This window comes from Ammodytes marinus (assembly GCF_949987685.1).
Source record: "Ammodytes marinus genome assembly, chromosome: 10".
NCBI classification, from domain to species: Eukaryota; Metazoa; Chordata; class Actinopteri; order Uranoscopiformes; family Ammodytidae; genus Ammodytes; species Ammodytes marinus.
Genome location: NC_137214.1, coordinates 22,701,818 through 22,729,465, shown reverse-complemented (window position 1 = coordinate 22,729,465; position 27,648 = coordinate 22,701,818). Strand labels below are relative to the sequence as shown.

The 27,648-nt window shown below is 38.2% G+C and overlaps 1 protein-coding gene across 1 annotated transcript in view; it reads left to right on the top strand.

Moving 5' to 3' along the window:
* Positions 1-27,648, top strand: part of rxfp1 (relaxin family peptide receptor 1) — a gene marked incomplete at both ends in the record, with an annotated part of 43,340 nt that overhangs the window by 5,832 nt on the left and 9,860 nt on the right. The window contains 9 exons of the mRNA XM_080036086.1: positions 5,614-5,751; positions 19,634-19,717; positions 21,461-21,566; positions 23,832-23,903; positions 25,024-25,095; positions 26,132-26,203; positions 27,017-27,088; positions 27,268-27,336; positions 27,537-27,608. Coding sequence (XP_079892212.1) covers positions 5,614-5,751; positions 19,634-19,717; positions 21,461-21,566; positions 23,832-23,903; positions 25,024-25,095; positions 26,132-26,203; positions 27,017-27,088; positions 27,268-27,336; positions 27,537-27,608 — 757 coding nt within the window. The remainder of the gene's footprint in view (positions 1-5,613; positions 5,752-19,633; positions 19,718-21,460; positions 21,567-23,831; positions 23,904-25,023; positions 25,096-26,131; positions 26,204-27,016; positions 27,089-27,267; positions 27,337-27,536; positions 27,609-27,648) is intronic.

Here is a 27,648-nt window from a genome sequence, read left to right as displayed (position 1 = left end):
TTTCTATTTTCTTTTTACAACAAGTAAACAAAACAAAAACGAGAAGGTAACATCATAAATACATTTCCACTTGTGAACTATCGTGCTTCTGCGAAAGGCTGATTATGCAGAGTGTTGATTATGTTATACCTGAAAAACACTTTGTTTTTATTGACTGTCTCCTGGGACATGGGTTAAGGCAAGGAAAAGCAAGGCAAGTTTATTTGTATAGCACAATTCAGACACAAGGCAATTCAAAGTGCTTTACAGGGGCATGAAATTCATCAAGATTAAAATACATCAAGTACAGAATAGACATTAAAAAAGCGAATGTAAAATATGACTTTAACCTATTTCCATGGGACTCTAACCCAATGTGTAAACCAAACAGGACTTTAACCTATTTATTAACATTACCTGAGGAAATGACCTTGTGCTCTTTTCTGCTAAAATGAATCATTGTAAGTTATTGTGTGGCACTTTGCCATGCGATTGAAACACATTAGGGATTATGACTGCTGCTCGAGGTGTATTTTCTTCTTCTATGATGGATTTGTCCTTACATCTCTGTTTCTGTAAAAAGTGGGTCAAGCAAATACTCAGTACTCTCACTACCCATTGGTTCCTAGAACTTAGAAACTGCCTTGTGTTTTTGAAGGTGTATATTATTTAAAATATAATTGTACTGCTTATTCCAGTTTTTATCTTGCTCCCCATGTGGCCTAGTGCTTAAATTTGCCAACCAAGCATGAGTGTAGTGTAGTTAGTGACCTTTGTTGAATGTCATTTCACAACTCTTCCCCCATGTCCTGTCATCTCCCCTCTGCTGTCATTGTGTTATGATTATGAAATACCCCCTAAATTACTTGCATTATTGTTGAAGCTTGTAATATGTCAACCAGGCTTTATTCCACTGATGTCTGGCCTTTTATTATAAAGACTAACTAAAAAGCACCCAGGCTGAACAATCACATCATTCTTTAAAGGTTGTGTCTAATGCTCAGTTTCAGGTTTAAAATTGTAATTTGGGTTTCTTCCAGAAACTAAACGCAAACAGTTGTGTTGTTTTCTAGAAAAAAACTTTAGATTCCACACAGTGCCATTGCTCAATCTCTTCTTTTACCCTTTGTCTGAAACGCTCTAAGCCCCACCTTCCAAAAAACCCAGTCTGCTCTGATTGGCCTCATTATAATCTGGTTGACAGACTGAGAGCAGACAGTCTGGCCATAGAAACAGACTGTAACAGGCAGAACAGGTGATGAAGACCACGCTGTGTTGACTTTGTCGTTCATGATACAGTTTTTTTTCGATTGCTAACCCACAGTGGGCACAACTGTAGCTCAATGTGCAAAATTCTAACTACAGTCTGCACTACCAACAGTCACTGGAGCTGAACAGTTCACTTCACCTGCAAAATAGGCTCAGTGCAGCAAACATTATGAACCAGCCTCATTGAGATAAAACATACTGTCACTCAGACCCTGTTTCCACCTGGCATTAACATCTTTTTGAATCTGGTTACAAGTGGACAGCTCTCAGTCCGTGTGTTCCCACTTGTATTTTCAAATGTGACTTCTGTGTCTACTTGTGATCGGATTCCATTTACCCGCGCTGTATTTAAATCAACACGTTCATCATTTCCGTTTGCATTGGTGTTTTTAACCGGTGGGGTTCAAACAAGTAAACATACAGTGCCACAGTTTTAATAATAATTATAATAATAATTGATAGGTTTTATATAGCGCTTTATTGCCTAGGCACTCAAAGACGCTTTACATTTCCTGGTTCAATTCGTTCACACTCAGTCATACCGGTGGTGGTAAACTACGAGAGTAGCCACAGCTGCCCTGGGGCAGACTGATGGAAGCGTGGCTGCCATTCAGCGCCAACGGCCCCTCCGACCACCACCTCAAACATACAGCAATCATACACATTCACACAGGGCAAGGTGGGTGAAGTGTCTTGCCCAAGGACACAACAACCATGACACAGGTGGCCGGGCGGGGATTGAACCGCCAACCCTTGGATCGTTGGCCAACCCGCTTAACCACCTGAGCCACAGTCGCCCAAATCGCATTTGCTATTAAAATGCATTATATGCGAAGATAATGACCAGTCTAGGTTGACGAGATATACTACTGTCTCATTTGGACAAGGAGGCGCGATGCACAACACTGCTTAGAGGGCTCTCACCAAATGTGGGAAATATCATAGATAGTAGCCTATATAAAAGTAAAAACTCTTAGGCGAGTAAGTTATTACGCCTCTTTGGCTGGTGAAAGATGTGTGTTTACCGGGCGGCTTTTCTAACGTTTGATACGCTCTTGTCACCACCACCAGTAGGCTACATGGGCGGCTTTCTGTATGCAGTTAAGATAGGCTACTGTATATGCGAACAGAATATTTCCTGTGCACCTTCACATTAAAAGCATGTTACTAGCCAAACGAGAGTTGACTTTTATTCTTAAGCAGATAAGAACAGGAAGTAGTTGCCTTGCAGCTCTCCAGTCAATAGCAGCGATTTCCGTGTTTTCAGATTTACGCAGTGAAATGAAAACAGAGGAGTAAGCTTGTCATTTGCAACTCGTTCATGAGGCTTCTATAAAAGCTGCATGAACGCCAGTGATGCATTTTCAACGTATTTCCTCCCAGGCAGGGGGCAGCAGTTGAGTAGGAGGTCCCTAATGTGGATACAAACCACATTCGTGTTTCCACTACCAAATGAATGCGAACACAAGCGACACAAGCGACGTAAACCACCTCCGAATGTGGTTTTTGTGATCCGATCTCAATGCGTCTTGAGAGTGTTCTCATCTGTAGTTAGAGCTGTATTCATGTGATCGGATCACAAAAACCACATGTTAATGCCAGGTGGAAACGGGGTCTCAGAACACACTCGGTAGCAGTATAAACACTAGCATCAAACCCCAATACACAAATGATAAACTTTTAATCTTTACAGTTTGAATAATTTGAGTTACTTCATAAAGTAAACATTTATTTGAGGAAAGAGTGAAATTAGTTGACATGAAATTGTTTATTTTAAAACATACCAGTTATGTTTAGGTAAACAAAAATAAAGGAAGATCAGAAGTTTGCTTCAATAGATACATCTTTTTATTTATTTTATTTTATTGATAACATTTTCAAATGTAGTATGTAACTGTGTAAATATTCTATAATTGTAATACAGAAATCAATTCCTGTTATATTGTCATTTACTGTAGGGGTGCAACTCTTACATTTTTGATTGCTTGAAAATTCGTAATACAGATGCAACTTTAGATCTTTGCAGATTGCGTTGCACCCTCAACCCTGCCTCTCTCAATGAGAGACCATGATTCACAACAGGGTCTATCAGTGTTGCCCTTACTGTATTTCGTCAGAAATTACAGCTCAATGTCTTCTAGGATCCAGTCTCAATGCTTCTCTTCTCCCTCCAACAGCATGTCTTCCTATTTTTGAGCTTTCCCTATACTGTATATACAGTCTGTTCACTAACAAGTCTGAAACAAGACACCTTCTTAGTGTTTCAGTTGAAATTGCAATCAGCAGTGTTTGAAATGCACTAGGCTGAAATCCATTCTGTTTTGAACGTGTGGTCTACAGTTGTGACAGCAGTGTGTTAGCATTTGAACAAAGTGCTAGAAATCCACAGTGTTGTGCAGGCTGTGGTTAAGCCATGAGATAAGTGTGTAAAGTTTTGAAAATTGTGTTTAAGCAATGAAAAACGATCTAGAGTTTGGTCCACATGAACCGCTGCTGTGCATAGTGTAGTTAGAGTTTGCACTTGTCGTTCCAGTTGTGCCCACTGTGGTTTAGCGATCGAAAAAAACTGTAATATAATATTCCTTTCATATTGATCATATCAAAACTAGTGTTACAAAGTACTTTCCAGATGGGCAGACTACAAAAATAGAGATGATGGAATAAGACACCATTAGCAAAACTGAATCCAGAGTTTTTCGAACACAGAGGTCACGAATTGATGATGATGATGATAATGAAGTCCTACAGTTTTTTTCGATCGCTAAACCACAGTGGGCAAAACTCTAACTACAGTCTGCACTACCAACAGTCATTGGAGCTGAACAGTTCACTTCACCTGCAAAACAGGTTCAGTGCAACAAACACTATGAACCAGCCTCATTGAGATAACAAACACTGTCACTCAGAACCTGCTCAGAGTACAAACACTAGCATCAAACCCCAATACACAAATTACAAACTTTTAATCTTTACAGTTTGAATAATTTTAGTTATTTCTCACAAATTACATAATATTTTCTTTGATGAAAGTGTGAAATTCTTTCGCATGAAATTGTTTATTTTAGAACATACCAGTTTTTTTTAGGAAAACAAAAAGAAATGAAAATCAGAAGTTTGCTTCAATAGATACACATTTTGTATATTTTATTGTAAACATTTCCAAATGTAGTATTTATCTGTGTAAATATTCTATAATTGTAATACAGAAATATATCCTGTAATGTTATCATTTACTGTAAGGATGCAACTCTAAGCTGTTTGTTTGCTGGAAAATTCGTATTACAGATGCAACTTTAGATTTTTGCAGATTGGGTTGCACTCTCAACCCTGCCTCTCTCAATGAGAGACCATGATTCACAACAGGGTCTATCAGTGTAGCCCTTACTGTATTTCATCAGACATTACAGCTCTATGTCTTCTAGGTCTTCCTCCACACATCCACACTCTCACTGCCACTCTTCTCCCTCCAACAACCTGTCTTCATTGGTCCATTTCCAAAAAAATATATATTTTTGAGCTTTCCCTTTATACTGTATATATGTTCACTAACAAGTCTAAAACAAGACATCTTAGTGTTTCAGTTGAAATTGCAATCCGCAGTATTTGAAAGGCATTCATTCCGTTTTGAATGTGTGGTTTACAGTTGTGGCAGCAGTGTGTTAGCATTTGAAAAAAGTTCTGGAAATCCACATTGTTGTGCAGGCTGTGGTTAAGCCATGAGATAGGTGTGTAGAGTTTTGAAAATTGTGTTTAAGCAATGAAAAACGAGCTACAGTTTGGTCCGAATGAACCGCTGCTCTGCATACTGTTAGAGTTTTTCACTTGTCGTTCCAGTTGTGCCCACTGTGGTTTAGCAATCGTAAAAAACTGTAATGACTTATCCATAATTGATAAGATTTGACGATATGTTAGGGTCAAGCTTATTAAAAAGATAATGTATTCATTACAACATTACTTATCCATCCAACATAACACCGGTAAAATTGTCAACTAAGCTGCATGTCTATAGCATTACATTGTCATTCCCTCTTTGTCTTTGCCTGTGGCTCCGCCTCAGTTACCTTCCCAAAAGCGTATTCTTTTACATTTTCCACCATTTCTCAATATGTACTGTTTGTTGTATGTATTTGCATAATTTAGACTCTGAAGTAAAGAACAAAAGTGGCAATACAATATATTAGATTAAGGAAACACAGCTGGATAATATGCAGATATTGGTCCCTGAAGCGCTGAGAGAGACCAAAGCATACATACTGGCCATAATAAGACGCATAGGTACTAAAAGTTAACTGAAATATCTGACAATATATCCCATGAATACATTTACAGTCATCTTCTTGGAATTTTTATCCTGTTTGTTTATAGCATTCAATATCACAGAGGAGAAGGCACCATGCCCCCTTGGATATTTCCCCTGTGGAAACCTGACTGTGTGCCTTCCTCAGCTGCTGCACTGCAACGGCATCGATGACTGTGGAAATCAGGCAGATGAGGAAAACTGTGGTGAGTAATTGTTTTCTACTTTAACAAGTCTTTTCTGACCATGTAATGTACTGTATAACGACAAATGGCCTTTTCTCATTTAAAAGGGTAACCTTGTGCAAAATCCAAGCAAATTGCTCTCTGTATAATGTTTGACTGTTCTATCTATTGATTCTGGTCCCTTTGTGTAGTGGTGGTGATTGCTTATTAACTTGCTCTAAAGTACAAGATAGAAGCGTACAGCTAGTATTACAGTTTTTTTCGATCGCTAAACCACAGTGGGCACAACTGTAGCTCAATGTGCAAAACTCTAACTACAGTCTGCACTACCAACAGTCATTGGAGCTGAACAGTTCACTTCACCTGCAAAACAGGTTCAGTGCAGCAAACACTATGAACCAGCCTCTTTGAGATAACACACACTGTCACTCAGAACCTGCTCAGAGTACAAACACTAGCATCAAACCCCAATACACAAATTACAAACTTTTAATCTTTACAGTTTGAATAATTTTAGTTATTTCTCACAAATTACATAATATTTTCTTTGATGAAAGTGTGAAATTCTTTCACATGAAATTGTTTATTTTATAACATACCAGTTTTTTTTTAGGAAAACAAAAAGAAATGAAAATCAGAAGTTTGCTTCAATAGATACACATTTTGTATATTTTATTGTAAACATTTCCAAATGTAGTATTTATCTGTGTAAATATTCTATAATTGTAATACAGAAATATATCCTGTAATGTTATCATTTACTGTAAGGATGCAACTCTAAACTGTTTGTTTGCTGGAACATTCGTATTACAGATGCAACTTTAGATTTTTGCAGATTGGGTTGCACTCTCAACCCTGCCTCTCTCAATGAGAGACCATGATTCACAACAGGGTCTATCAGTGTAGCCCTTACTGTATTTCATCAGACATTACAGCTCTATGTCTTAGGTCTTCCTCCACACATCCACACTCTCACTGCCACTCTTCTCCCTCCAACAACCTGTCTTCATTGGTCCATTTCCAAAAAATATATATTTTTGAGCTTTCCCTTTATACTGTATACAGGTCCTTCTCATATAATTAGCATATTGTGATAAAGTTCAATATTTTCTGTAATGTACTGATAAACATTAGACTTTCATATATTTTAGATTCATTACACACAACTGAAGTAGTTCAAGCCTTTTATTGTTTTAATATTGATGATTTTGGCAAAAAAGTAAAGAAAAACCAAAAATCCCTATCTCAAAAAATTAGCATATATCATCCGACCAATAAAAGAAAAGTGTTTTTAATACAAAAAAGTCAACCTTCAAATAATTATGTTCAGTTATGCACTCAATACTTGGTCGGGAATCCTTTTCGCAGAAATGACTGCTTCAATGCGGCGTGGCATGGAGGCAATCAGCCTGTGGCACTGCTGAGGTGTTATGGATGCCCAGGATGCTTCGATAGCGGCCTTAAGCTCATCCACAGTGTTGGGTCTGGTGTCTCTCAACTTCCTCTTCACAATATCCCACAGATTCTCTATGGGGTTCAAGTCAGGAGAGTTGGCAGGCCAATTGAGCACAGTAATACCATGGTCAGTAAACCATTTACCAGTGGTTTTGGCACTGTGAGCAGGTGCCAGGTCTTGTTGAAAAATGAAATCTTGATCTCCATAAAGCTTTTCAGCAGATGGAAGCATGAAGTGCTCCAAACTCTCCTGATAGCTAGCTGCATTGACCCTGCCTTTGATAAAACACAGTGGACCAACACCAGCAGCTGACATGGCACCCCAGACCATCACTGACTGTGGGTACTTGACACTGGACTTCAGGCATTTTGGCATTTCCTTCTCCCCAGTCTTCCTCCAGACTCTGGCACCTTGATTTCCGAATGACATGCAAAATTTGCTTTCATCCGAAAAAAAGTACTTTGGACCACTGAGCAACAGTCCAGTGCTGCTTCTCTGTAGCCCAGGTCAGGCGCTTCTGCCGCTGTTTCTGGTTCAAAAGTGGCTTGACCTGGGGAATGCGGCACCTGTAGCCCATTTCCTGCACACGCCTGTGCACGGTGGCTCTGGATGTTTCTACTCCAGACTCAGTCCACTGCTTCCGCAGGTCCCCCAAGGTCTGGAATCGGCCCTTCTCCACAATCCTCCTCAGGGTCCGGTCACCTCTTCTGGTTGTGCAGCGTTTTCTGCCACACTTTTTCCTTCCCACAGACTTCCCACTGAGGTGCCTTGATACAGCACTCTGGGAACAGCCTATTCGCTCAGAAATTTCTTTCTGTGTCTTACCCTCTTGCTTGAGGGTGTCAATGATGGCCTTCTGGACAGCAGTCAGGTCGGCAGTCTTACCCATGATTGCGGTTTTGAGTAATGAACCAGACTGGGAGTTTTTAAAAGCCTCAGGAATCTTTTGCAGGTGTTTAGAGTTAAATAGTTGATTCGGATGATTAGGTTAAGAGCTCGTTTAGAGTACCTTTTCATGATGTGCTAATTTTTTGAGATAGGAATTTGGGGTTTTCATGAGCTGTATGCCAAAATCATCAGTAATAAAACAACAAAATACCTGAAATATTTCAGTTGGTGTGCAATGAATCTAAAATATATGAAAGTTCAATTATTATCATTACATTATGGAAAATAATCAACTTTATCACAATATGCTAATTATATGAGAAGGACCTGTATATGTTCACTAACAAGTCTAAAACAAGACATCTTAGTGTTTCAGTTGAAATTGCAATACGCAGTGTTTGAAATGCACTAGGCATTCATTCTGTTTTGAAAGTGTGGTTTACAGTTGTGGCAGCAGTGTGTTAGCATTTGAAAAAAGTGCTGGAAATCCACAGTGTTGTGCAGGCTGTGGTTAAGCCATGAAAATTGTGTTTAAGCAATGAAAAACGAGCTACAGTTTGGTCCGAATGAACCGCTGCTCTGCATACTGTTGTTAGAGTTTTGCACATGTCGCTCCAGTTGTGCCCACTGTGGTTTAGCAATCGAAAAAAACTGTAAGGGAGACCATCGTGCCTCCGGTGCTGAAACAGGCGCAGTTCATAAAAATCTAGCAAACGACATAATAATAAATCCCAGGTATCCCTCTTCCATCCATTCCCCCTGCAGGCTCAATTTAGTTGTAATGCCTGAAGGATTGTTACAGCTTTAGGTTCAGTCAGTGCTGGTGGTTTGAAGTCTTACAAAAGTATGGAACCTTTTCACTGCCTTTTGTATTGACACAAAAAAATGCATATTCGTGGGAACTCAGTGTACAGCTGCATGATGATAGTCTGACTCAAACACACTTTTTAAACTGGAGTGATGCCCCCACGCAGAGAAAGGAAAGTTAGCACTTCAAGTAGTTCTTTCAGCATCAATTCGTGAAAATAAATCCTCTCACAGGCATCAAATTCCATGCAACACTCATTACTGTCTTGTTAAAAAGCTGCCAGTGACATAATTACACCATATTGCAGCAACTGCCTTGTAGAAAAGAAAGGGAGGGGGGGACAATGAATAAGAGAAAGGGTTTGTACTACGTGTTGAACACAGAGATGATTATCGGCATTATCTTTTAGCTCGTTGTTTTTGAGTTCAGGTGTTGCAATTTCATAATTGCATGGCTTTTAGCAAGCAGCTTTCAGGAAAATCACCCCACATAATAAACACACTGTACACCAACTATCCAGCACCAAATGTCAGGCAGAGCTGGCAACAAGCTATTGATCGACAACCGCAATAGCCGTCTACATACAAAGACTCTTTCAACTGAGTGGCTATTGACAATTCACACTCACACATGGCACACATGTGTTATCTTGTATTACTACTACTGCAATGCTACAATTTACCTTCTGGGAAACCTCACCAAACCAACCAATCTATCAGCTTCACATTGGCTTCAAAGTAGACAATTCATGATTATCTAATTCAAAACCATAACCAAACCAGAATCATAACATTTCTGAGCTGGCCACTCAAAACTGTTAACAGAAACTCCTTTGTCCCTTCATGCTCTCAAGGCCAGCCTCTGTGCTGCTGCAGTAGTAGTAGTAGAAAAACTAGACGCAAGTGTCTTTGAAGGAAATATTCTCTCCGTCTTCCATATATAAAACCTACACAAATCTTTAATTTTATGTCCTTTCGTGGGACTGTCACGATCACACATTTTGTTGGACGATATATTTTCACAGAAACTAATCATCTCAATATTATCTCTTATTTCTGTCATGATGAGTTTTTAACAGTTACTGTAAGTGGTTCCTTTTGTTCTGTAATTTAGGGAATTTCATAGATTTAAACAGTGGACATTTCTCAAACTGCCACTCTCTCTGCTTAACTCCTGCTGAAAATAGCAGCCTGCTTCAGGGCAATATAAACACAAAACAATCATCCCACTGAAAGACTCTTCAGTTGTTTAGAGACTTGCATGTGGGTGAGAGTTTTGAAAGAACGAGTGAAATTGATTTGCGATTGAATATCCTAACCCTCAGACTTAATTGGCAGTTTGGTAACCCTTCAGTATTCACTCTCACATGACTCTCACATTAAGTAGGCTATATAAATACGCAGCGTTCAGTACACACTGAGGATTTGTGGCAATGCAACAGTCAAACAGCAAGAGAGAGCTGAAGTCCCGATAGTGCTTCCAGACCTGCGGCTGTTCCACTGGCTTGTGTAACTCATTGTATAATGCAAATTATTATTGATAGGTTATTTCAGGCCTACAACTTATGACCATAAATCTACAAAATGTCTGAGCTAGGGGACAAATGCCTGACACAATATTCTTAAGCCAAAAAAAATAACTTGATCAAACTGCATTTTTGTCTACCGTACTTTTCGGACTATAAACCGCGACTTTTTCCCAATTTTTCGACCCTGTTATTACACAGCACAGTATATGTTCTGTAGCTACTAGGGATGGGCGTTAGTAATCAAATACTCCTCGTTTCAAATGAACTCGATTGGTGGATGAGGAAAATAGTTTTTTTTTTTTTTTTTTTGTGTTTGTAGCCTTTAGGCCGGCCGGCGGGCCGCCCCTATTTTAAAATGTTATATACGTGTACAAAACGGCAAAACACGGATAAAATAAAGTTTAACAAAATTAAATATTTTGATGCAAGTGCAATAAACTGAGCATTGTGTCAAAAAGCAACTGCAAATAACTGCCACCTCTGTGCCACCGCAGCGCAGCCTGTGTTCTCCACAGCACCGCGGAGCTGAACACGGTCTCTCCTTTCTCCAGAACATTGTCAGGAATATAACTGTCCAATTATTTCAAAGCAGATGATAAAAATAAGTTTATAAAAAGGGGAGATGACACCTGTTACTCTCAGTTAGTAATGAGTAGCCTAGACTCCAGGTGAGCATGCAAGGTGCTCTCCGCTTGGAAAGAAAAGTAAAGAAGAACCAAGGCTTACTTCAGAACCAAGGCTTACTTCAGGCACATTTGCTCCGAGCCAACAACAGTTAAGAAGCTTTCAATAGGGAATATGGGGATAAGATTCAAAAACCGACCGGTGTAACGTTCCGTTAATGAGGAATTAGTCGCGGTAATTATTCATGGAGTGAGCATTACGCGGTTGGATATAAAACTATCTGCTTTGGTGAGTTATTTATATGTATTTAAATTGTAGGACAATCATTTAATATTATTTGCTGCCCTTCTTATTTTAAATGGTGACTTAGGCTATTTTTTTGTTACAACTACAGCCCATGCTTTTTTCTCTTTTTTTCTCCCCAACGCAGACCTACTCGATCGGATTAAATTGTGGCCCGTCTATTTAATTACTTTCAGTGAGAAAAATGTGTTTTAAACTTGTGGTACTAAATCCTTAATATCATATGGCAACTGTGACTGTTTGACAATAAGCATTGAGCGCTTTATTGCGGTGAACCGTTGTTCTGCAGACAGATGCGTTGCGTTCTAAAAATAGAAAAAAGTTTAACAAGGAATCGATTGATCCTCGAGGAATGCAAGCGATCACACGAGTAGTGAAACACTCATGCCCATCCCTAGTAGCTATTGCACTAAATGGTAACACTTGAATACGTTATGCAAATATGCAACTTGTTTGTTGAAATGTTGATAAATGGGAGATTCCTCAAGCAGCCATCTCTTTCCCGACAATCCCCTCTGTGCACGAATTCTTACATATGGTAATTAAACATTATAACACCTGCGGCTTATAGTCCACTGCGGTTTATAGTGCAGAAAATACGGTAATTGTCCAAAACCCAACTTTAATTATTTTATTATAATGTAAGACAAAAGCGACACAGAAGCTGGAACCCGGAAATATTTTTTTTCCCTTCAACTGTTTATTTTGAGATGTGTGTGGTGATTCAAAGGTCAGGAACCGGGTTATCAATATTCAGAAAAATGTCCTCATTGTGTCAAGCACCAGGAGAGAAATGTTGACTAATTAGGTCTTGGTGAATGCTGTTTCCATAGCATCTCTTTTCAGAACACCTTCATTGTAACCTTTAACTCAAATAATAGGTGTTTTTGTGACTGAAATATCTATCCACAACAAGGAAAATAAGTGAGTCATTGACTTACCCCCGCCCCGAGTAACCATAATGTACATATACAAGTTGCAGTTACAGTAATATAATTACTTTACAATAATAATACAATTCAATGGAGTAACCCGGAAAAATCTTTGTTAAGCTTGTACAAGTTACAATTGCATTAAGAAGGTAAACTAGATCAGCAGCGGCTGATTTTTTCTAAATAGATTAGATGATATTGGTGTGTCGGCCATTTAAGGAAAAGCCATATTTATGTCCTGTTTTTTGCCCAAAAAAAAAGACTTCTGTTTTACCACTGTTATTTGGCCAACCTCCTGCTGATAAATAAAAGTAAGCTTAGTGATGTGGAACTCTATTATTTGTAGGTTTTAGTACCATGAACGGGGATGTTAAGACACAAGTAAAATCAGAGAAAGATAACTGAAGCAAATTCTAATTCCCAATCTGTATGTATGGTCTTTCAATGGCCACACTGTAAGAAATTTCCCTGTAAAAAAACATTAATCAACTGGCAGCAGGGTTGCCATTTTCTTACTGTTAAATTAACATTATTTGACTGTCACTAAAATTGACAGGATTATACTGTTAATGAAAAAAGGGATGAACCTGGACTAAATGTTTGTTATGTTGTTTGCACCGTGAGCGAAGGGGATGTTATATTTCATTGGGCAGATCTGTTTCATTCCATATGTAAATTTACTATGTCCCCTATTTGTTCAAATGCTAATCACAGAGAGCAGCTTCTGTTTGTTACTTCAAGACACTTTTTACAATATATTAAGTTCAATGGAATGATTCATTTCTATTGTAAATTGTCTCCTGAGTTGAACTAGGGATCTTGTTTAAGATTTCCACAAACCGTTTGTTATAACCAAAAATAACGGTTAGTTCACACAGAAATGTTTTATTTAAACAAAATGCATAGTGAGGTAATGGAATGAAACATCCCCTTTACTGAGGGTGCAAATAGCAACATAACAAACGTTTAGTCCAGTGCAAGTCATTGTGGGAAAGGGGGCGTCTCTACAATACACTTTGTTGTGCTTACTTGATTTATCTAAGGCAATCCGTTTCCTTAATTCTACTGAGTAAACACAACTCTTCAGTTAAGTAAGACTAACTTGGTTTAATTACGTTAACTGCAATTTCCATTTCCAAGTAGATATAACTCAACTTTAAGTAAACTTAACCAGAGGATATACAGTAAACAACACTTATTAGTTAAGATGTGGATGGATGAGGATTAATGAAGAAAACTGTATAAGCTTCACATGTGCAGGCAGCTCATGTCAAGTTGTCCCTTCCAAGTTTGATGGTAAATTAACAGGAAAGTTCAGTATTTTTGAAAAACATTACCGTTCCGTAAAATAACAGCAAAGGACTGTAATTTAACAGACTGCCTTTTATTTTAACAGTTAAATGCTGTTTTTATAAATAACAGGTAAATGCTGTTGAAATCCTGCTGTAAATTTATAGCAATTGTTTACAGTGCATGATATGCATGAGGATGCAACAGAGGACTTTAATACATGTAAAGCTGACTTGGAGCTAATCCTGAAATCCCTCCTTGGTTATATAGTAGAAAAGAATGCATGTGCACATCTATGTGCAAAGATTGCCAACCCAAGCAAACAGATTAGTGAAAAATATTAAACCATTGGATTATCCATGCAACTGTTCCATGGTCCAATAATAATAATAATAATAATAATAATAATAATAATAATAATAATAATAATAATAATAATAATAATAATAATAATAATAATAATAATAATAATACATTTTATTTATATAGCGCTCTTCTCTCACTCAGAGCGCTTTACAAAAACAAAACAATAAACAAACAAAAATAACATGTAGAGTTGGGTTGGTGGGTGAACTAGGGGTAGGCAGAGGAGAAGAGATGGGTCTTGAGTTTGGACTGGAAGATGGTGAGGGACTCGGATATGTTGGGGATACGACGGATATGTTGGGGGGGGCGGTTCCAGAGCCTGGGAACTGCCCTGGAGAAAGCAATACACAATAATGGTTTATGAAAAAAATACCTGCAAAAACTATTTGATATTTTCATCAGCCCTATGCACTCTTGAATATATATATATATATATATATATATAGTCATCCATCTATCACTCAGTGACACTTCTAACAGGATAGTTATTTCCTGTCAGTGTGGCTAGATCACACAAGTGAGAGCCACAATGAAAGTAAGTGTCTTGGTCCCGAACAGTTCCTGACTCAAAAGATGACAGGAGTTTTCAATCTTCTGTCTTTTTCGCTGCTCCTACCTGAAAGTGTTTCTCTGATGATAGGGGGTGTCACAATCTCAATTGTCAGTCGGAAAATGATCAAAATGATGTCACGATTTCGACATCCAAAATTTAAGATGGTATTGACGATTCCAAAAAGACTCCTTTTCACCTGCTGAAACGTCAACCGAACTTGAAATCACCATGTAATGAAAACATAGTAGATAATCATGTTGACCCTAAACTAATAGCTTTTTAAAACATGAACTATTCATACAAGCTCAGACAAGCATTAAATTATAGCAAACGTATGAGGCTGCCATGTCCAGCCCAAACATATCACAGTGAAATAAAACCACAAATAACCTTTGCATCCTTTGCTGTGTTTTCAGGCTTAAACAAAATTGGGGGTATTGAGCAATTGGAAGGGTTTTGTTGAAATGTTTTGAACTTTTTTCAAATGAACACGAAACACACATCCGAGGGTATTTAATGCTAGGAACGTCCAGTACCAATATTATTATTTTTTAATGTCACTCTTGTGTAACTTTTGAGATGATATACACTTTATCTGTCAAGAATAAATGACATTATCACAATCATTTCATGAGAAGAGTTCAAAAATACTTCAAGGGTTTTCAACACAGTAACAACACTGGCTGTTTGTCAGAGTTTGCTGGACAGCAAAGCCCAATGATTGAGGTATCTGAAAGATGCAATGCTTTACCTCAGAATATGCTAAGTAAAGAGTACGTCACTTCGGCTCAAAGGAAGGAGGGTACAATAAGTTTCAATTGCTGTCTTTTTTAATACATTTTCCGAGAAAGGGGGCCGTTGTTGGAAAAAGAGCTGTGAGGATGATGTAATAGTCGAAGTAAACAGGTTTTATCCCAGAAAACACATATTCCCTGGTTGTGTGTCCTTTGGAAAGATATTAAACCTCCTGTCTGAAACAATATGTTACTTGACAATTACATAACAAACCGTTGTGAAGTATTTGACCCTGCTTATTCCCAATAACATGTATTTGCTTCATGTTAGAGCATTCCTCATGAATAGGGGCGACGCTAGAAAAATATTTAAACTGAAGTCCATCCTGCTTACAAGTGATTTTGTTCTAACACGGTAAACCAATGCAAAGCCAATGACTCAATCAGAAACAGACTTTGAATTTGGTCCTTGCTTTGCATGAACCACTGATTACTCCATTTCAACAAGTGCGTGCAGTCTGTAATTGCACTTGTCCCTTTTACAATCAGTCAATAAATAATGACTATGGCTCAATGAGTCTATTGTTGTTTTAAACTAAGATGTTTTTGTAGTGCCAACTAGTGCTGTGATTAATAAATAATACAAAAATATATTCCAAAATCAAAAATCAATTAGTATCGGAGTCATGATACAGATTTGAGGAGGGCAATGCTTTTTTTCCAAGACTGGCCTGCTGCGAATTCATGTGGGCACGCATATTTATACCAGGAGGAATATGTACAAATTCGACCAAAGTTTGATGTGTTGTTTACTGAGTAGTGAAATTTCTGTGTTGAATCTGCTCACACATGACAGCTGAGCCTTAGGCCAGCTTTTGCACTTATGCTCTCCTAAAAATCTCATCCTCCGCTTGGATGGCCAGCTTTTCTCTTGTCTTAAAGGCCATCCACTTAACAGACATTTTGGAAAACAGAATGCAGAATGAAACTTTTCACTCCACTACGGTCGTGTTCACACCCAATAGTCCGCTTCTTTGGTGTGCATCAGTTGAGAGCGGATACATTGTTTTGTTTTTTAGATGGTTCGAGACGAGCAGATTCCGGTTGTTTAGTGTACACCAGAGTCTCGGCTTTGTTTAAACCAACCCAAATGAAATGCACCAAGGGCTTAAACACTCCAGGGTTTGTTTCAACCGCACTAAACAAAGCTGGTGTGAACATGCCCTAACAGTGCTCTTAAGAGTCTCTGGGCTCTTTCCCAGGAAGCAAGTCTTGTTGGAGCATTTTACCGCATATCAGCTCTAGTGTAAACCTAAACCTGACATGGATAATTTCCCGAACTTTGCCAAACTCAGTGTGAAAAGGGCTTAAATACCAAACCTGGGCTCTTTAAATCAGTCTTTGCAGACAGCCACTGGTCTTTTGTTCCAAACCTAAATATAATTCCTTTTTTCTGCCAAACCGTAATGCTGTTGGCTCAATTTGCTGGTGTGACACAGGTCTCAACAGGTTAATCCTTCTAAAGGAGATAAGCTCTACTGAAGTATGAGGAAAAGCCACACAGTGCATTATGCACCATATCAGCATCTATGGTTGAGCACAGTTGCATCATTTCAAGCCTATTGTGCAACGGTGATCATCTTTGAATGGAAATCAAGAGCCTAAAATACATATTTCTAAGAATTAAGCCAATTCAATTGTTTTAGGTCACTTGGTTCCAGTGTAGCATTCACAAAGGCTTTCTCCTGATGAAATAGCAATTGGCATGTCAACCTCTACCTCTAGCCGTACAAGAGTTATTCAAATCCCCTGCTCCGTAAAATTCATTCTCTATGGCCCATGTCTGCTACAGAACATTGAGTAAATAGAAAAGCCTTCTGCCCAATTTAACTTTCCATTTTGCCTTTTAAAGATTCTGTTTGTGTTTTAGCTGGTCCCCTTGTGAAGAAAACAGAACTCTTTGGATCCTAGAAAAGACAAGTGTAATTATGATAAGAAATGGTTATACACACTTCAAACTCTGTTGTAGCAATTCTCAAGCCTACAAGAAGACTTACTACTGCTGCTCTACTTCTTAATTACATTTACTTGGCATCCTAGACAATACCTGATCACATGACTAGGAAGGGACCTAGACCCTGACATCATGGGGGAGCCATTATCAGCAGGAAATAAATGAACTTTTTCTTATTCCAGTGTGTGTATGTGCAGATTATGTATGTCACGTGTATTTCTTTGAACGAATGGAGTGCAGGCTTCATCAAAATGACCCCAAAAGTTGTCCCTCTCCCTTCTCTTACTATATATAATACGACTGTGGTATTTAAACTCTGAAACGTAATGACACCACAAGTTTTTAAGTTATTCGTCTGTTTGAGCATCAGTCTGTTTGTATTGAGTCACAAATGAATCTGCCTTTGAAGCCAAAGTTCAAAGTGACCCAAATTGAAATTCGGATCATTTCATTGCCAAGGTTTATCGAACCGTGGAATCACATCCATGATTTTCTTTCCCTCTGATTAGACTGTTGACTGAAAATGAACAACTAAATAATATTGCAATGGGATGTCATAGACTAATTGAAAAAAGCTATTTCCTTCTGGATGTGAGTTATATGAAGTTTGGGGTCTTTAACCATGCAAGGCTATCATGAATGACTTACACCAAAATGAAGATTCATAAACAGACAGAAGAAATACATAAACAAATGAAAACTTTCAACATATTTAATCTTTTGCTTTTCATAAAAACAAATTAACGTAAGCTAAACTGTGTGGGGGGGGGGGGGGTATGTATTTGAAGATACTCAAGAATAATGACTATTGAGTGGAGAGACAGAAAATCAGAGAAAGTTTTATAAACTCCTTCTCACCTAGAACAGGTACGTATACATATCCCTATGAGAGTGCTACTTCATCCACATTTTAATTGGATCTTTTGAAATTAGCATATTACTTTCTGGCTTCAACAGTCTCAACTGACAAGAAATGTGTCCAACACTACAGTTAATTAGCCTGACTTTTGATTCAGTGTTGAAAACATGTGTATCCAAACACTGTCACTTTCAGGGTTAAGTTTATCTGTTAGTGACAGGTACACTTACTTGTTTTCAAAGCCGTTTTTTAAGTGCAGAGCACAGCCACTACTGCACTATGTTAGATTTTCATCTTAACATTCACACTGCGGCAAATGTGTGAAAGACCTCCTGGTGCATGTAAGAACAACTGCTACCCACAGGATCATGATCGTGAAAATAAATCCCTCCCCTTCAATTTATATTTTTCCTTTGTGTCTTTCTGTATCTCTGCTACGTGTTTTGCATTTTCCTAATAGAATAATCAAATTTAAAAACAGCATTAAATAAAGTATTTTTTTAGGAATCGCAATACTGGCCAGTAGGTCCACAACTTCCCAAAAAAATATCTCAACAGCTATTTTGCTCTGTTAAGACATTTTGCCCAGACAGTCATGAATGAAATGCCTTTAGAAATCCTTTGACCTTTATTGCCACCACGATGTTGGCTTGGCTGGATTTTGATGCGTACTAGACTTAACATTTCTCCTTTGGACTGACAACCTCAAACGAGGCAAGGACTGAACTGGAAGCTGAGTCGCTTCTTTAATGTCCTGGGAATGCACACCTTAAATGGGAAATTGTGCTAATATTTTTCCTGGCTTCATGCTGAAGTCACAGATAAAAATGCAGAACGGCTGCAGTGAGGAATTTGTAATTTGCAGTTGAACGTGGCCCAACAGAGATGGTTGTGTATACAGCTTATATATTGCTCTTTGTTTTGCCTGAAGTCTGGTTTCTCTGTGTGCTTGTTTACTTTGTAGAAGATTCAGGTCATTTTGCTTTGTTCCTAACATCCAACATCCACTTTGCAGCTGTCTATTCTCACTAAGATCTGATCAACAATGGAATTGTTTGGCTACCTTTTGTGGGTTTGATGTTTGAACCAGTTGAAATAGCACTTGTAACAAATGATGGGCCAATGTTTTTTCCTAAAGTTGTTTAAGTTACACGCCAACTTTTAATTTTAATTAGGGCACACACACTCTGCTTGACTGTGATGTTTCCAGTTATTGACTAAAATACTGGGGGGAAAGGGAGAGGGGTGAATTCAGATGCAAGTTAATTCCTTGGCACCTGTTTCGTCATTTTGTGCCTCCAAGGTTAATTTCTTTCTCCAAGGGAGTTGAAGCTCTTACTTGTTTTAAATGTGCTCTTTGGTGTGGGGAGAGAAGTCCTTCCCTATGCCACTTTGATAATTGTTTTTAATCAAAGACACATTCCATTCAAATAGTGTTTAAGCAGGGTCCATACTACATTAGATTAGTAGAGAAATCTGTTTCTCTACTAATCTAATGTTTTGTGGGACAAATGTTGGGGTTGTAATCTCTATCTTTGTCTTTTCCAGGAGATAATAATGGATGGCCCCATCTTTTCGACAAGTATTTTGGAATGCCCAGCCATAACGCTGGGACCAAGTCCAATATATGCTGTAAGTACTGCATTCTGTTTCAATAATTGATATTTCTCTTCTTTCTTTCAACAATAGCTATTTTGATAAAAACAGAGTCATTCAGACAACAATTATTGTATTTACATTTGTTAAAGGTTTTAGCCAAACATGTATTAACAATTAAAACTTCCATTTTGTTGATGTTCCCACAACATGAAAGAGCCAGATATAGTTGTAACCATTTCCCTCGCAAGTACTCAACTATTTTAAATTTGTTTTCTAGTCAAGAAAGACGTCAATGACCCTCAATCATTATTGAACTACAACGGTGCATGGGCTCTATATATATTTTGGAACCTGTTTTTCTTTGGGCCCCTCTGCAGCCTACTCAGTGGTTAGATTGATTGTGATTTGTCAGTCCATATGTTCTGGGATCTTAATCCGATAGCTTGACCCAAGACTGACAGTCTATTTCTATTTTGGAGTTTTGAATTGAGTTCTGCTGAAGCAACATGCCTGTTTATCCCAGCTCGTTACAGACATTATTGTGCAAGGGAAACTGTTGCTGTTTAAATCTGCACTGAGTTTGTTGCAGAGCTCACACTTTCTCTTACTAATGCCAGGTGATTTCTTATATTCTTTTTGTTGCCAGGGGTTGTCTCTTTCTGCCCTATCACACAGCCATTGTACAGCATTTTCTTCTCCATGTGCAAAACATGACTTTTTTTCCAAAACCCTTTGGACATACCATCCTCTATTTGTAAATAGGACTTTACAAACGTACAAACCTACAGCCTAAAAGCCTGAACGACTATACAAAACAAATAGTCCTCTCAGACATCTGACTACTGAAACAATCATTTGTGGGGAGGTAATTCAAAGCTTTTGAACTTGTACTACTCTTGGAAATAATTCATGGTCATTCGACATGTCATTTTCCTACATTTTCTCCTCCTTTTTTTGTTGTTCAATAGGGCAGCAAATACAAACTCAGCAGGCTTGACCCAGGCTAAAAATGAATACATTGAGGAAGAAGGATAACAATATATTAATTGAACAGCCCTCTATTGCAGCTATGCCATTTATTACTATAATTAGTAAGTAAAGTAAACTATAGATTTTAAACGTTAAAAAAACAGAAACATTATTTTTTTTTAAACGTATTTAGGTAGCATTCCCGTTAACTGAGTCAGGTCTTCTCTTAGTATCCTGAAAGCTAAGTGAAATATAAGTAATAACAAAACATGTACTATCAATTTAATTTAGCTTTTTGTCAAGCAGTTTCATTTAAATGTTATATTCACAGCTGTATATTTAATTGCCAATATACTTTGTGAGATTATGTAAAGATGGATAATGCATGCACGTCCTAAATGTTGACATAATTACATGTTTAATTTGCCATCTGTTTCACATTTTAAAAAGTCCCAAACATAAAAACACAAGCAAGTCAGAGAAAAATCTAATTGTCAAGTTTCATTTTCAGCCATGACGTGTTTTGTTCTTTGTTTTATTTTGTTTATTCTGGTCTGGTCAATAGGTTTTAAGTGAATTCACTGGTCAGGTATAAATATTCATATTTTTCCTGTGAGTAATTGCCTCTCTCAGCTCCTGCTTCTTCACTCTCCCTAACACCCACACTGCGTTCACTGAGAATCCATACCATCTGCTTTGTATTTCCAAAAATAAATATATATTCTGTCTCAAATGTTTAATAATCTCTGTGAATAAATATACAGAATGACAACTTTGATTGACACATCTCCCCTTCAATCTTCCCAGTGCTGGGTGTAGTTCCTGAGCTCTGCCAGTGCCTAGACCTGGAGCTGGACTGTGACGGCACTCTGCTTCAAGAAATCCCTGCGGTGGCAATAAATGTTACCATGATGTGAGTAAAAGATAACTCTTAAAAAGTCAAGCAATCCCCAGTAAGCTTTCAGGCCTGGCCGTGGCTGCAAAGCATGTGATAAGTAGTTTAGCAGACCCCTGCCTCTGTGATGACCTGCCATCCAATGAGATGTGCTAGTAACTCACAGCCAGAATATCTCTCTTTCGCTGGGAGTGGAAGTGACCTATGTAGAACCCTTTAAGCTCAAAAGAGGTGTTTGTCCTTGAACAAGTCAGCGTTACACATTTTGTCACATCTGCCTTTGTGCATCTACACAGTAAATTCCCCAGTGTTAAATATGCAGTGTCAAACTCCATTAACTCTATCTGAGTTAATATAACAACAGCTGGAGTAGAATGCCTCCTAGTGTTGGTGTCAATTTCGGTAGTTAAAAGACGGGGTGTAGAAAGTACTCTATAAGGCTTTAAATAACACTATACAGTGTATTTTTAACTCTATTTTGAGTTAATTTAACTCTAAGATTGTAACACTTTGAAGAGAGTTAATTTAACTCAAATTCTGAGTGGGACCAAATACACTCGGAAATGGTGTTAAATTGAACTCTTTTAGTGTTATTTTAACACTTCAAAATTTACTGTGTATCCAGTCTTGTGCAAAGACTGGTTTATCTGACACAATCAAGGTACTGACTAGAAATTCTCAGCGAGCCTGTCTCTCTTTTTTGAGTTTATCTTTGTTATAATTTAGAGCAGAAGAGCAATCAATAGAGGACAGACGTCCATCAAGGGCAAGTTCTTTTTTACTGTCAAAGGCAACAGAAGTCTGTGTTGTTTCCTAAATTGATTATCGTGGAAAAAGGGATTTGTGATGGAATCTAAACAAGCTGTAGTTTTTCTTGGATTTTTCTGTGGGACTCTCTCTATTCGGTTTAGCCATGGCTATTGATCATGGTTCTGTCACTGCTGTGCTTTTATCTTCTTTGCACAAAGGAAAATGGTGGTACTAATGGAATTGCAAACACATAACTTCTTCAGTAGCCTATTTTCTTTTGGATAGATTTGGAGAGAGTGCCTGCTTTTTTAAAAAAAAAGGGAAAGAAAAGTCAAATGAAAAAAGGAAATTAAATGGAAATACGAATGAAACAATACAAAAAATGTTGTTCCATTCAATTCAGTTATGGCACATGGACTGCTATCCTACTCCTCCATAATGCTCTGTTTGTAATTACGCACAACAGTAAAAGACCCGCAGACCCGGTTTGCTATCAGAGGACTTCAGGTATCATTTCTATGCAAATTGGACAGTATTATTTCAAAAGAAAACACTCCACCCCCTTGTATTTCTCCATTTGCCATTGCCATTTGGTAGGAAATGTCACCTCTGTAATAATTGTATTGGCCCAGAAATGAGACAGTGACTATTGCTGAAAATTATGTTTAAAAATGTGGGGGCTGTATAAAGCGACAGACGATATTCTGTTTGACTGCAGTCATTCACAGCACTGCTGGTGACACATTGTTGGCTGCAGTGCAATACATGTCTTCTAATTGTTTCTGGTCCTCTAATGCACTTACCGTCTCTGCTAAACTTGTTGTTATTGTCAGCCAATTTACAGAAAGAGGGGTGAACATAAGTTCTTCTACTCTTTGGTATCATTTTTGTGGATGAAAGTTGCCCACAAATGAAGTGCAATCTCACAGGAAAAAGCACCTTTGTTTAGAGGAATACTCCTCAGTGTACCTGCAGTGTTACCACAGAAACAGACCAGAGTCATCCGCGTCACAGGCTGTATTGAGCTACAGAGAGACAATGCTAACTGTAAGAAAATTGTTCGTTGTGCCAAACTGACCACTTCCAAGTGCTCGACATAATGGCGTGTCAACAGATAAACCTTTAATCATTCTTTAATCTGTTGAAGCTCTGCACTCAACCGCGGATACAACTCTTTGAAAATGATCAAATGGAAAAGAATGGAAAGATAAGCCGGTTAGAGTCTGCCATGTTTATTGATTTTTTTATCTAGAAAATTATATATTGTTTGTTATTTAAACAGATACACTTCAGTGAAAGAGAACCCCTGTGCCAAATATAATGCTCTTTGAAATTGAGATTGAGGAATATAGGTTAGTTTAATTTTTATTATTTTTTTGTGTTTGTATAATTCAAACCTGCATGTTGAAAATACTGTATAACACTGCCAATTCAGAGGGGTGAGCTGGTCAACTGCACAAATGCAGCAATACTTATGAAGGCTGAGCCTCATTATGTATATTCTGAGTTTAATCCTATCTTTGTCTCCCTTAGGTCCCTACAAAGGAACTGGCTTCAGACACTGAAGGCCAACTCGTTCTTAAAGTACCAGAGCCTCCAGAAACTGTGAGTTATATTAGGGATGGCATGATATTTAAATGTAAATGTAAAATATGAGATTTTGTAGATATGTCACCACGTTATCGCTCTGTCTATTATTCAGCCTTGTTCCTTTACAGCCCCAATTTCAACTACGGTATTACCATTTGAACCACTGCTGCCTGCAATTTTCCACATCTTCCTTAGCTCCTATCTAAAAGCCCTAGGTATTTTCCAAGCTTCCCGTTTTTCCTTCTTTTTGATGTTGCTGTCGCTTGGGATTCCTTCTTCTGTCACAACTGCCTTGTACTGCTGTTTGTCAACCACACCACCATGTCTGGTTGGTTTTTCCATCACCATTTTATCAGTCTGCAAGAGTCCCATGGGATCTTAGCTTTTGTGTGTGTAATCAATGAGGATCAATCAGAGCCTTCATGTTGCCACAGAGACAAGATAGAGAGACCATGCCTTTTGAATGACAAATACAACAAACAAGTTTCACAAGTACAAAGGTTGGTACTTGTTGGGGCTGCCAGGAGATGACTGGGAGTGCCCGACAGAAGCGATTGGACTGTTTCTGATTCATTCATCGCCAACTTGTGTTGTTTATCAACCTCAAACAGAGAAACCGACGGATAGGTCTTATCCTCCTCCAGCAGCCACTCAGCTGTGTCAGACCGTCACAGCCTTGAGTCGTCGCTCTGAAAGTTTGACCGGATTAACAAAAAAATTCTCCCTAGGAAATATGCATAAACAAACAACAATGTCATACCATCGCAATGAATCGCCAGGCGTGTAAAAATACACAGAGAGAAAAAGACCCAGCTGCCAGCGGGGTGTTTCGATAAGCTCACCATATGTGCTGTAAGAGACGGATGCCTGGTATGGCTCACCATGATTGTTTGATATCAAATACTAATTTCAATGTACCCCAGAATCTCACCTGCATGGGCACATTCAGAGTGTGCATGATTACGCCAAGTCGTTGCCACAGCGGCCTGGGTTTTGTTTACTTTGGCTGCATTTATTTCCCTCTCCCTGCCCTGTCCTTCCTGTTCCCTCTAACAATGTTATATACAAAACACAAGGGAATTGGAATTCAAACAATTCACAAACTTGTTTGCTTTTTTTATTTTTTTTTGGATAGATATCTCCAGCACAACAGCATACGAGATGTGAGTCCTGACGCATTCAGAGGGCTGTACAATCTAACAAGGCTGTAAGTTTGTTGATTTTGTGAAACATATCATTCAGTAATAAAGCAAACTGCTAGACTGGACTTCTGTTGTCCTTATCACTGGTTTGTTCACAGCAGCATTACTCAACTGAATTGTTACATCCAATCGTATTCATGCTACATGACCGGGTTAGACAGACCCCTCTCACTATTGTCATTAGAACTGCAACGATTAATCGAAGAATCGATTATTAATCGATTACTAAAATAATCGGCAACTATTTTGATAATCGATTAATCGTTTAGAGTAAGTTTGTAATAAAAATTGTCCAAATTCTCTGATTTCAACTTCTCAAATGTGAATATTTTCTGGTTTCTTTAATCCTATTATGACAGTAAACTGAAATATCTGTGTGTTTTTGACATAACAATACATTTGAGGACGACAACATGGGCTTTGGAAAATGTATCAACATTTTTCATCATTTTCTGACATTTTACGGACCAAAACACTAATCGATTAATAATCGATTCATCGAGAAAATAATCGACAGATTAATCGATTATCAAAATAATCGTTAGTTGCAGCCCTAATTGTCATTGAGTTAATTTGTCCGTTATTGTGTGTGTGTATCGTTATGCACGTACAAGTGCTCAGCCCACATGGACTTATATGACTCCAAATGCCACATGGCATGCAACTTGCTGCTGAACACCAACCTCTTCCTAACGTTACGCAGTGGTAGGATGGATGGATGGATGGAAATAATACAATCCTTATTGCTATTCTGTTTCTCTGAGAGCCTTGTTGTAATGCCTTACATCTGTGCATGACTATTAATGCTTCTGTGGCTGATTTGGAAGCCTTAAACCAGAAGAGTGTCGGCTGTTATAGCAGCAGGTTCAAGCCCTTTGTTTTCAAATAACATATGGCTGTACATATTTGGAAAAATTATATTTTGAATACTACTGTATAGTTATTTGTTATGCAATAAAAGCAACAGGAAGCGAGTTTTCCCATTAGTTTCACGGTTCATTCTCCCTAATGTAACCTTTCAAACTGTTTTTTCCCTGCCAGGTATCTGAGCTATAACAAGATATCCATATTGATGCCAGGGGTCTTCCAGGATCTGCACAGGCTGGAGTGGTTGTATGTCTGTTCTCCTCTGATCGAAGCAAACAAATATAAAGTGCTGCAAGCATAGGACATTGGGATACACACTCACTGGCCACTTTCTTAGGTGCAGTGGTTAATTTTCTTGTTAACACAACTTATCAGCCAATCACATGGCAGCAACTCAATGCATTTAGATATGTAGACCTGGACAGGACAACTTATTGAAGTTAAAACCAAGCATCTGAATGGGGAAGAAAGGGGGTTTAAGTGACTTTGAACATGGCAATGTTGATGGCTCCAATTCGCACAGGGCCACAGGCTCACCAAAAATGGACAATAAAAGACTGGAAAAGTCTTGCCTGGTCTGATGAGTATTGATTTTAGTTGCGAAGTTCAGATGGTAGGGTCAGAATTTGGCGTAAACAACGTGAAAGCATGGATTCATCCTGCCGTGCACCCTGAACATTGCCACGTTAAAAGTCGCTTTAATCCTCTTTCTTCCCCATTCTGATGCTCAGTTTTAACTTCAGCATGTTGTTTTGACCACTACATGCCTCAATGCATTGAGTTGCGGCCATGTGATTGGAAGATTAACCATTTGTTTTTATAAGCAATTGAACAGGTGTATAAAGTGGCCGGTGAGTGTATATTTAACTATAAAAATGTATTTGCCATTGGCAAACAAAATCCATTTCTTCTATATCATTTGTAATCATTAAGCAGATTTTCTCTCTTGCCTTGTTATCTTGTTTAACAATACATCCCACATAGTTATTGATGACGTTCTCTTTGAAACAATATTCTGCAACTGAGGCTGAAGCTATATCCTGTATTGTTTTTTTGTAGGATCTTAGAAAATAACATCATCCATCAGATATCCTCCATGACCTTTTCCGGATTGAACTCCATTGTTTTACTGTGAGTTTTGGATTGTATTTAATGCTATATATATTTGCTATACTGTATGTCCTCTCAAATCATCACAATGTGTGGTATAAGGAGCCTTTGTTGTTCTAATTGAATTTGTCCTCCTTTGACATAATATTGATGGAAGAAATGCACTGCAATTTGTCCCATTGTGTCTCACTGATTGACAGGGTCTTGATGAACAACTCTTTGACAAAGCTGGATGACATCTGTCGGGAAATGCCAAAATTGAACTGGCTGTAAGTAGGATGTTAGGAAATGAACAGCTGGCCTTGTCAAAAAAAGTGACATGTCCTTTAATGAATGTATTCTGTGTGTGTGTGTGTGTGTGTGTGTGTGTGTGTGTGTGTGTGTGTGTGTGTGTGTGTGTGTGTGTGTGTGTGTGTGTGTGTGTGTGTGTGTGTGTGTGTGTGTACATTTTTAAAACATGTTCTTGCAGGGACTTGGAAGGAAATGTTATTGAAACCATTGGAAACGTATCATTAAACTCATGCAGTATGTTGACAGTTCTGTAAGTATGCATTTACATAATCTAATCCAGAGCAAAGGGT